General features: G+C 42.0%; 1 protein-coding gene across 1 annotated transcript; it reads left to right on the top strand.

Moving 5' to 3' along the window:
- The first annotated feature begins 495 nt into the window (after window positions 1-495).
- Window positions 496-9,586, top strand: LOC135543199 (gastrula zinc finger protein XlCGF52.1-like). Its single transcript, XM_064970307.1, has 3 exons — window positions 496-569; window positions 4,128-4,376; window positions 5,739-9,586. Exons 2-3 carry the CDS (start codon window positions 4,274-4,276, stop codon window positions 6,968-6,970), a joined length of 1,335 nt encoding a protein of 444 aa, XP_064826379.1. The 5' UTR covers window positions 496-569; window positions 4,128-4,273; the 3' UTR covers window positions 6,971-9,586.
- Window positions 9,587-12,138: the final 2,552 nt, after the last annotated feature.

The following is a 12,138-nucleotide window of genomic DNA, read 5'->3' as shown; positions in this document are numbered from 1 at the left end:
TCAAAATGTAACGAGTACTTTTGGGTGTCAGGGAACATGTATGGAGTTAAAAGTACATAATTTTCTTTATGAATGTAGCGGAGTAAAAGTGGACGTTGTCAAAAATATCAAAAGTAAAGTACAGATACTCCCAAAACTCCATACATTTTCCCTGACACCCAAAAGTACTTAAAATATTTGTACTTAAGTATTTTACACCACTGATTGCAGGGAATACTGACTGAAGATGTTCCTCCCTACGAGGCCCATGAGACTGTGTAGGGATGTGATTTGAATAGGACTGTGACTGAAGGAGTGGGATGTTGTTATTTATCTATTTTTGTATTTTGTTTTGATGTCGTTGTTCCCCCTCCCCTTTTCCGCATAGGAAATGTATTTTCTTCTACAGTTTACTAACCTTGCAGTAGGTGGCGGCAGACACGTTATAGTTGTGTAAATGTCAGTATACCAGAGAAGAAGATGATGCTGTTGCACTGTCCAAGTGGGGAACAGGAAGTTCCGGGTCGAATCGACAGAACTGTGTTGTTTTGTCGATAGTGGTTGTGTCCGTTTCGAATGTATCATTGTAGGTATGTAATAGCATGTTTAAACTTTCTAATGTCGAAAGAATATATAACATGCTTGGTAACAAATCCGTTTCACGCCTGGTAATGGTTTTAATTGTGTGTGTTATTTTGGAGTCTAATCGAGTGAGTGAAGAACTTGATTAAAAACGATTTTACAAGTCACATAGATACACTCAGACAAACCCAAAGTCTATGAACATAATTTCGTCAAAGTCATTTCATAAAGATTCCATTTATTTAAGTTCGTTTTTACATGTTCTTGGTTTTGTGTAAAATGTTTATGAGCTGGTCAATAGTCTCGTCCGAAACATTCTGTTCTCGCGAGTTTACATACACTTTTTCCGTTAATGTAAGCTCGCGAGATCAGGAAGGTTCGGATGAGGCGAGGCAAATTGCGGGAACCGTTTCGGTCGTCTTTCTTGGAGTTTGTTCGTGGTGAAATGGCGACATGAGGCTGTGTGATAGCTTCCCTCTATTTTGACACTAACTGAAGTTAACCTTCACCATTTGGAGAGAGAGGCCAACTGCATGGAATGGCGTCGATTAACGCGGATGAATCGGAGCACGTGTCAAACTCATTCCATAGAGGACCAAGTATCTGCGGGTTTTCGCTCCACACCTGTACTTGATTAATGAATTAAGGTCACTAATTAGAAAGGAAGTCCCTTCATCTTATTGTCTAGGTTTTAATTGAAAGGAAAAAAATTAAACCCGCGGAGACTCGGCCCTCAATGGAATGAGTTTGACACCATGAAACAATGGAAATGAGAGTCTGAGAAGCAACAGCTGTGCTGGAATGCAAACAATGTGGGGGACAGTTGTGATGATATGGAGCGGGAGGATGAGGGCCTAGTATGTGAATGGTCTGTAGTGGAAAGACATAGGAAGAACAGAGCTATTGATACTGGAAGCAGTAGTAGTATAGAAACTCCAGAGGCCCACGGTAGGCAGCTGGAGTAATAATGTGTTAGAGTGGAAAGTTGGGATGTTGTTTGAGGAGACCACAGGGCCTCATTCACACCCTGATTAACCAAGGCCATAAAAAGAGGTGAAGTTAAACTGGGATGCAGCTGTGTAAATGAGAACGTGTTCTGATCTAGCCTACCTGGTTAAATAAAGGTGAAATAAAACATTGAAAGTGGTAGATTGTTAATATCTTGTGCTGGTCAGGTTCAGCAAGGGAAGATTATTCAATTGGAAAATCATAATGGGACGAAGCTCAGAAGCCAGGACCCTGGAGCTGATGCGAAATTGAAGGGAGTAATAATCTCGTGAGGTCGCAATATCTATGTCCATGGATGATATTGTTAAAGAACATGTGAAGGGAGACAGTGGTTGAAACCTAAAGGTTGATCAGTAGGAAAGAGGGTTAAAGAAGTGAAAGCTTATCAGTGCTGTTGAGGTGTTAGAATGTTTTGTCTGGAAAAGTACAGAATAGGATTCCTTAGCTTCAATGTCAGTGATTTTGACCCAGCCTCATCAATCAACCAATCAAATGTATTTATAAAGCCTTTCTTCAGCTGATGTCACAAAGTGCTGTTCAGAAACCCAGCCTAAAACCCCAAACAGCAAGCAATGCAGGTGTAGAAGCACAGTGGCTAGGAAAAACTCCCTAGAAAGGCCAGAACCTAGGAAGAAACCTTGAGAGGAACCAGGCAATGAGGGGTGGCCAGTCCTCTTCTGGCTGTGCTGGGTGGAGATTATAACAGAATATGGCCAAGATGTTCAAATGTTCATAGATGACCAGCATTGTCAAATAATAATAATCACTGTGGTTGTCAAGGGTGCGACAGGTCAGCCCCTCAGGAGTAAATTTCAGTTGGCTTTTCATAGACAATCATTGTGAGTATCTCTACCGCTCCTGCTGTCTCTAGAGAGTTGAAAACAGCAGGTCTGGGACAGGAAGCACGTCTGGTGAACAGGTCAGGGTTCCATAGCAGAACAGTTGAAACTAGAGCAGCAACCGTGAATCATCACAGTGTTTTTAAATGACAAAGAATGTGACATGTAGCTGTTGAATGAAAAGATGTGCCAAGTGTGGTGGGGAACATGATTACAGTGAATGTTGGACCAATGTGACAGTTAAGTGTTGCAATTGTGTGGAGGACACACAGAGCGGCATATGGTGGATTCCAGGTGCAGAGAGATGTTCAGAGATATAGAATCCGTCATGATGTATCGCATGCAGAGTCTGTAAGACAGACTGGTGGAACTACAGTGCAGACTGATGGAGCTTCCATGGCTGGTCCTGTAGTAAGAGGACCTACTGTCAGACTGATGGAGCTTCCATGGCTGGTCCTGTAGTAAGAGGACCTACTGTCAGACTGATGGAGCTTCCATGGCTGGTCCTGTAGTAAGAGGACCTACTGTCAGACTGATGGAGCTTCCATGGCTGGTCCTGTAGTAAGAGGACCTACTGTCAGACTGATGGAGCTTCCATGGCTGGTCCCGTAGTAAGAGGACCTCCTGTCAGAACTGGTCTTTCTACAATTCCTGACATGGTTTCGAGGCCTGTTCAGAAATCTTGCAACCATAAATGCACTGTGACAAAGGATACATTAATAGTGAATAATATGTACTTCATAGCTTTCATTGGTAAGCTTATCAACAACTTGGATTGTGTAAAGCAGAAATACCAGGTTTAAAGTTATCTTGTAAACTGCAGCAGAGTTGTTGGGGGTAACAGATGTTACTGTCAGTATGGTTTTTGATAATCTGGATAACCTGGGGGTGGATTGTCTCAGCATGATATAAACCCCAATGTTTGCAAACACAGAAAGGGATCTATTGATATAGTTTATTGGGGGGTGTGGGAGGGTTTTTGGGGAAGGGGAGGGTGTGGTAGAAGTTAATAGGGATTTCTTGTTTTATTTTCTTAGTACTGAATTAGACAGACATGGACCTTAAAGGTTTGTTTGTGGACCTCCATGGTACCATAGGAGGTCTGCATCAACGGACTTCAGTGCAGGTAGTGCCTCATCAGAGAGAGAACATTTCAGTTGCTCTACAGTTTTGAAGCTGAATGTGATGATGATCAGTTCTTTACATGTGTACTAATATTCAGACACATTCAGTTATTTCTATATTTATCTATAATTCAGGGTTTTTACACGGGACTTCAAGTAAATAAATATTAGTGCCTGAAAAAGTCCTTGAATTTGACTTGCCACTGTACGACCCCTGATAATTCTTAATATGGTGTGAATGGGAAATACATTTGGTTTTTGTGAGTGAAATCATATAGAGAAGACAAGGTTATTCTGGAAAATTGTACATAGTGCTGCCTGAAACATACTGTGATCTTGTACTAAAATGGTTTTTGAGTCATTTATGCATTTATGTGAATTTAGGAAATCTACTATAGATTAAGTGCACTTATGTTGTGCAATTTAAAATGTGTACTTTGTGTCTAACGTGAATGAATGTTTTGTCAAGGATTAGCTACCTGATCAACTGAAATGAGATAATTGAACAAGACAAAATAGAAAATATTTTTGCAGAATAAAGTGCCAGAACTGTCAAGAAAATAAGTTTTGTGTCCGTTTGTCTTTATTACTACAGACCGACTCAGATTAAGTCTGAGGCCGGTAACATCAACAGTGAAGACAAACCAATCCTGTCACTCTCCTTCCACACTGAGTCCAAACCTACAGTCACTGGGTCCTGATTGTGACAGTGGAGCCCAGTTTGCTCTGCAGGATCCAGAGATGGCATCAGTGAAGCTGGAAGACTGCAGTCAAACACTGGAGCTGAATGTCAACATTAAAGATGAAGAAGAGGAGGAGAAGATTAGGACAACTGTTAGTCATGGTAAGAGCTGGTTCTATCTATAAATTATCTTCATATATTAGACCTCCATAAGTTATGACCAGTCTATTGATAGGTTGAATTCTGTAATTCTGACATCACACATCCCTGAACAACTCAAGACTTCACAGCGAAGCAAAAACAATTTAAACTTGTAACGCCTGTCTTTGCCCACACATTGTCTCAAGAACGTTGAAAATGTTTAATACCCTCAATCACTAAGTATAATTCTTCACGGTTTACCAGTGAAATGACCAAGCTGCGTCTGCTGCCCAATCGTTTGATCTCAATCAATTCCATGGGAATATGCATTTAAATCTTCTTGAATTACTATTTGTTTAGAAAATTAGAGCAAATGGTGTTAAATTATATAGACTTCCCGTATATTGTTTTAATCAAAGCACATTCTGCCTCATGGTGCGTGCTGTTGAGTTTGGGACGATTCAGTAAACCATCCTAAAATCTCGTAGGAAATTAGTTTTTTTGTTTGCTGTAACAGTAATGTTATGCTATAATATTTGGTTATGTGGACTACTAATTAATCATTAGGTGATCGTCCAAGACATTGATCTGACTTTACTAAACAAACACCATTGTGGCGGCTCATCACTTGCAGCACTACACCCCTGCAGTCTTCTGCACCGAACTAGTGATTGATGCTCACCTAGCCTTCTCTTTTGTCTCACACAACATTTGGTGACATAGAAACAAGAGAACATGTTTGGCTGTTATGAAAATCTGGTAATATTTGGCCAAGGAAACATTTCTGGTTGGTGTCAAGGAATGTCACACAGGGAGACTTTTTAAAACAGGATTGAGTGAAGTATTTCAACGATTTTACTGAGTTACAGTTCATATAAGGGGCGGCAGGTAGCCTAGTGGTTAGAGCGTTGGGCCAGTAACCTAAAGGTTGCTGGATGGAATCCCTGAGCTGACAAGGTAAAAATCTGACGTTCTGCCCCTGATCAAGGCAGTTAACCCACTGTTACCCCGGAAGGCCGCCATTGTTAGTAAGAATTGTTCTGAACTGACTTGTCTAGTTAAATAAAGGTTCAAGTAAAGGGCAACCTTTCGGTTACTAGTCCAATGCTCTAACCACTAAGTTACCTGTCACCCGTTACTGCCAGAGAGACAACACTCTGAGCCTGGTTCCTCTCTGAGTTTCTTCCTAGGTTCCTGCTTTATAGGGAGTTTTTTTGTGGCCACTGAGCTTCTACACCTGCGTTGTTTGCTCTTTGGCGGATTTTAGGCTGGGTTTCTGTTCAGCACTTTGTGACAACTACTGATGTAAAAAGGTCTTCATAAAATACATTTGACTGACATGAAAATCACACCAACTGACTGGTTCTTTTGATGTTCACACAGGATACCATGTTGAGAAATCCTCTACACTCAGAGATCAACAGCAGGAAGATCACAGAGCTAAGAGGTCTCATCACTGCCCACATTGTGAAGAGATTTTCCCATTTCTTTCAAAGCTAAAAATACACCTAAAAATACACACAGGGGAGAAGCCTTACTCCTGCTCTGACTGTGGGGCGAGTTTCTCTCGACTGGATACCTTAAAAACACACCAACGTATACATACGGGAGAGAAGCCTTACTCCTGTCCTGACTGTGGGGAGAGATTCTCTCAAAAGACCAACTTAAAAGCACACCAACAAATACATACAGGAGAGAAGCCGTACTCCTGCTCTGACTGTGCAAAAAGTTTCTCCCGATTGGATAACTTAAAATCACATGAACGTATACATACAGGAGAGATGCCATACTCCTGCTCTGACTGTGGAAAATTCTTCAAAACATCAACTGGGCTAACTGTTCATCAGAAAGCACACACAATAGAGAAGCCTCACTTCTGCTCTGACTGTGTAAAGTGCTTCAAAACATCAACTGAGCTAAAAGTTCATCAGAGAACACATTCAGGAGAAAAGCCTTACTCCTGTTCTGACTGTTTAAAATGCTTCAAAACATCAACGGTGCTAAAACTTCACCAGAGAACACACACAGGAGAGAAGCCTTTCATCTGCTCTGACTGTGGGGTGAGTTTCTCTCGACTGGATACCTTAAAAACACACCAACGTATCCATACAGGAGAAAAGCCTTACTACTGCCCTGACTGTGGGGAGAGATTCTCTCAAAAGACCAACTTAAAAGCACACCAACTAATACATACAGGAGAGAAGCCTTACTCCTGCTCTGATTGTGGGAAGAGTTTCTCCCTATTGGGTACCTTGAAATCACATGAACGTATACATACAGGAGAGAAGCCTTACTACTGCTCTTTCTGTGGAAAACGTTTCTCCCGATCGGGGACCTTGAAATCACATGAACTCATACATACAGGAGAGAAGCCTTACTCCTGCTCTGAATGTGTAAAATGCTTCAAAACATCAACTGAGCTAAAAGTACATCAGAGAACACACACAGGAGAGAAGCATTACTCCTGCTCTGAATGTGTAAAATGCTTCAAAACATCAACTGAGCTAAACGTTCACCAGAGAACACACACAGGAGAGAAGCCTTACTTCTGCTCTGACTGTGGGAAGAGTTTCTCTCACCAGAGCAACTTAAAAACACACCAACGTATACATTAACTTCATGTGGGTACCTGGGACGGTTGCGTCCCACCTGGTCAACATCCGGTGAAATTGCAGAGTGACCAATTCAAATTTAATTACTATAAATATTTACATTTCATGAAATCACAAGTGTAATACATCAACATAAATCTTGACTTGTTGTTCATCTGGCCGCCATGTCAGTTTTCAAAAAGGCTTTAAGGCGAAAGCAAACCATGCGATTATCTGAGGACGGCGCTCAGCACACAAAACATTACATACAGTTACCAGCCAAGTAGACTCGTCACGAAAGTCAGAAAAATCATGATCTTCATATGGTTGCACTCACAAGACTCCCAGTTACACAATAAATGTTAATTTTGTTCGATAAAGTCCCTCTTTATATCTTGAAACCTCCATTTTGTTGGCACATTTTGTTCTAGAAACATGTAAAACAATGTTTATAATCAATCTTCAGGTTGTTTTTAGCCTAAATAATCGATAATATTTAAACTGGCAACAGCGTCGTCAATATAAAAGAAAAACAAGAAAGGTGCGCGCTGCAGGACCCAGCTCTGGGGACATCCCACTATCCACTGACTCAATGTGGTCATTCTCCCTCATTTTTCAGAATACAAGCCTAAAACAATGTCGAAAGACTGTTCACATCTAGTGTTTGCCATGGAGAACGGAATCTGGGTCTTATCCCTTTAAATGGTGGATAGGCTTTCATTGGAAAAACAGCCATTTCAAAATAATGGCACTTCCTGGATGGATTTTCCTCACGTTTTTGCCTGCCTTTTCAGTTCTGTTATACTCACAGACAATATTCTTTTCAGTTTTAGAAACTTTGGAGTGTTGTCTTCCCAATTCTACTAATTGTATGCATTTCCTCGCTTCTGGTCCTGAGTAGCAGGCAGTTTACTTTGGGAACGCTTTTAATCCGGAGGTGAAAATAGTGACCCCTACCCTAGTGAGGTTAAGGAGAAAAGCCTCATCGGTTCTCTGACCAGCTAAGAATAAAGTCACTCCATCACTTAATTCTCATCTCATAAAGGAAGTTGTAATTGGATCAAATGAAGAAAGCGTAGAACACTGTAATCCTATTGGTTCTCACTGTGAGAGAACTGCAGAGGAAAGGGAGCGTTATAGAATGTTAGCCTCTCTTTACTTTACCAATCAGTGTGCACCCTGTCAGTTTTAGTGTGTTTTGTTGGCTTCTACTGTAAAGATTTGCACTTGGTGTTGAATACCCTCTGTTATTCTTCTCATTTTGAAAACAAACACTAGTCTGCTAATTGACTGGGTGGTACTGCTTCCCTCTCAGCCTGGTCTGACTCTGTCTGTAGGGAGAGTTTCAACTGGGCAGCTTAAAAACACACCGACGTTTACACGTAGGAGAGAAGCCTTACTCCTGCTCTGTGGAAGGGTGGGCGGGTAACTCAAACGTCATGCCAAAGGTTGAGTGTTTGAATCTCATCATGGAGGACTTTAGCATTTTAGCTAATTACCAACTTGGCAACTACTTACTACTTTTTAGCTATTACTTAGCATGTTAGCTACCCTTTCTCCTAAACCCATTTAACTATCTTAAACCCCTCACCCCTAACCTAGCTAACGTCAGCAACAACAAATTGGAATTCGGAACATATCTTGCATATTACAAGTTCGTAACATGTTGTATGAATAGCAATGCGTAAAATAACATACGAATTGTAATTCTTAACATACGATACATCCTACAAGTCGTATTGTACTAAACAACAATCCAAACGTAACAATTTCAAACATTTACTGTTTGTATAAGGAAATCAGTCAATTGAAATAAATGAGGCCCTAATCTATGTTAGGTTACATTACATTGGACCTCCAATATAAACTAAACATGTAAAGTGTTGGTTTCATGAGCTGAAATAAAAAGATCCAGCACAAAAAGCTAATGTCTCTCAAATGTTGTTCACATCTTTGTTTATATTTACTGTTCGTGAGCATTTCAGCCTTTGTCAAGATAATCCATCCACCTGACAGGTGTGGCATATCAAGATGCTGATAAAACAGCATGGTCATTACACAGGTGCACCTTGTGCTGGAGGACAATAGAAGGCCACACAACACAATATCACAGATGTCTCAAGTTCAGGGAATGTGCAATTCTCATGATGACTGCAGGAATGTCCACCAGAGCACTCAATATTTATATCTCTACCATTAGCCACCTCTAATGTCCTTTTAGAGAATTTGGCAGTACATCCAACCGGCCTCACAACTGCAGATCACATGTAACCACGGCAGCCCAGGACTTCTTCACCTGCAGGATTGTCCGAGGTGGTGGGGGGAGGGTCAGAGTAGTATTTCTATCTGTAATCAAGACCTTTTGTGGGGAAAAACTCATTCTGATTGGCCGGGCCTGGCTCCCAAGTGGGCCTATGCCCTCCCAAGTCCCACCCATGGCTGAGCCCCTGCCCAGTCATGTGAAATCCATACCGAATGGAGTGGCACGGATGTTTTTGTAATATATAATACGTTTTGCTCTGAGACCAGGTTGTCCCTCTGCAAACTTTATTGATCTGCCAATGAAAAATAAAGTTACATGAGTCAACCTCTTCTTCTCTTTAGAATTCAGTTCTTCATATTAGATCTGACAGTATGAATGGTTCTTATGGTTGTATTCAGTTCTTCATATTAGATCTGACAGTATGAATTGTTTTTACATTTACATTTACATTTAAGTCATTTAGCCGCCCCTAACATGTATCAGAGACGCTCTTATCCAGAGCGACTTACAAATTGGTGAATTCACCTTCTGACATCCAGTGGAACAGCCACTTTACAATAGTGCATCTAAATCATTTAAGGGGGGGGGGGGTGAGAAGGTTTTATGGTTGTATTCAGTTCTTCATATTAGATCTGACAGTATGAATGGTTCTTATGGTTGTATTCAGTTCTTCATATTAGATCCGGCAGGTTGAATGGTTCTTATGGTTGTATTCAGTTCTTCATATTAGATATGACAGTATGACAGTAGGACAGAGAAGTGCTTTGACTGGGCTGAGAGGGAGCTTGACCTCCTGTAGCAGTGGGACGGCCATGAGACCAGAGGTAGCAGAACTGAGTGCTCGGGTTGGGATACAGGGTTTGAGCCTGAAGGTAGAGATGGGACAGTTCTTCTTGCTGCACCGTAAGTAAACACCATAGTCTTGTAGTGGATGTGAGCTTCGACTGTAAGCCAGTGGAATGTACGGAGGAGCAGGGTGACATGGGGGATCTTGGGAAGGTTAAACACCCAGACGGACTGCAGTGTTCTAGATAAGTTCAGTGGAGACGCATCATTCAGGGCAGGTGAGCCACCTGTTTTGAGCACCACAGTTTTAGCAATAAAACAGTGAGAAAATAAAGTATCTGTTTGCAAACAATGTAAAAAAACATGTTATTGACATGTTAATAAAGCTGCATACAAACATGGTCTATTTGGTTTTCTTGAGTAAGGCATCTCCAAAATGCAGGTGTTTCAGCCAAGATCAGTGCTTTCTGTGGAGGTGGGGCAAGCCAGCAGAAAATACTGAGCTTAGCGCTGTGATTGGCTCAGTGTTTTGTCATTCATGGGGACAATACATCACTGCCAAGTCTAAGGGTAGAACTTGAAAATTCAAGCCCCTTGGGTGCTGCCATAGTTACATTAGAAGTGCCCATCCAAGAAGGCTCAAGGTCATCGTCCACAGATAAAGTAACTTTGATTGGACTGATCATGTCAACATCGTACTTTCAACATCTGAGCTAGCAGTCATCATCATGAATCAAGTCGACAATCTACTGGCAAATCCTTTTTAATCTTTGTCATATGAAGAGAAATAATGAGAAATTATAGAGAAAAGGTATCGGTACTCATCGGTCATTGGACATGAACATTACAAAACAAATGACAAATTCAACAATGAGTGGTTTGGAAGGAATCAGTGGCTAACTGCAAGCATTGCAAAGTAATCATTAGCCTGCTAGTCATTGGAGTTGCTGTGTGGTCCCAAGTCTAAGATTAAGGGGCCTTTTTCCTGTGGTTTCAAGTCTACAGCTACAGCTTATTTTTATTTTTATGGAATCATTATTTAACTATTCAAGTCATTAAAGAACATATTCTTATTTACAATGACGGCCGACCCTGGCCAAACCTGAACGATGCTGGGCCAATGTGCGCTTCCCTATGGGACTCACAATCATGGCCGGATGTGATTGACTGGATTTGAACCAGGGACTGTAGTCAAATCAAATGTATTTATATAGCCCTTCGTACATCAGCTGATATCTCAAAGTGCTGTACAGAAACCTGGCCTAAAACCCCAAACAGCAAGCAATGCAGGTGTAGAAGCACGGTGGCTAGGAAAAACTCCCTAGAAAGTCCAAAGCCTAGGAAGAAACCTAGAGAGGAACCAGGCTATGTGGGGTGGCCAGTCCTCTTCTCGCTGTGCCGGGTGGAGATTATAACAGAACATGGCCAAGATGTTAAAATGTTCATAAATGACCAGCATGGTCCAATAATAATAAGGCAGAACAGTTGAAACTGGAGCAGCAGCACGGCCAGGTGGACTGGGGACAGCAAGGAGTCATCATGTCAGGTAGTCCTGAGGCATGGTCCTAGGGCTCAGGTCCTCCGAGAGAGAGAAAGAAAGAGAGAATTAGAGAGAGCACACTTAAATTCACACAGGACACCGAATAGGACAGGAGAAGTACTCCAGATATAACAAACTGACCCTAGCCCCCCGACACATAAACTACGGCAGCATAAATACTGGAGGCTGAGACAGGAGGGGTCAGGAGACACTGTGGCCCATCCGAGGACACCCCGGACAGGGCCAAACAGGAAGGATATATAACCCCACCCACTTTGCCAAAGCACAGCCCCCACACCACTAGAGGGATATCTTCAACTACCAACTTACCATCCTGAGACAAGGCTGAGTATAGCCCACAAAGATCTCCGCCACGGCACAACCCAAGGGGGGGGGGGCCAACCCAGACAGGATGACCACATAAGTGACTCAACCCACTCAGGTGACGCACCCCTCCCAGGGACTGTATGAGAGAGCCCCAGTAAGCCAGTGACTCAGCCCCTGTAATAGGGTTAGGAGGCAGAGAATCCCAGTGGAAAGAGGGGAACCGGCCAGGCAGAGACAGCAAGGGCACTGAGATGCAGTTACTTAGACAGCTGCGCC

Source organism: Oncorhynchus masou, chromosome 7, assembly GCF_036934945.1.
Source record: "Oncorhynchus masou masou isolate Uvic2021 chromosome 7, UVic_Omas_1.1, whole genome shotgun sequence".
NCBI classification, from domain to species: domain Eukaryota; kingdom Metazoa; phylum Chordata; class Actinopteri; order Salmoniformes; family Salmonidae; genus Oncorhynchus; species Oncorhynchus masou.
The sequence above is the reverse complement of the archived record's forward strand: the minus strand, read 5'-3'. Positions and strand labels throughout refer to the sequence as shown.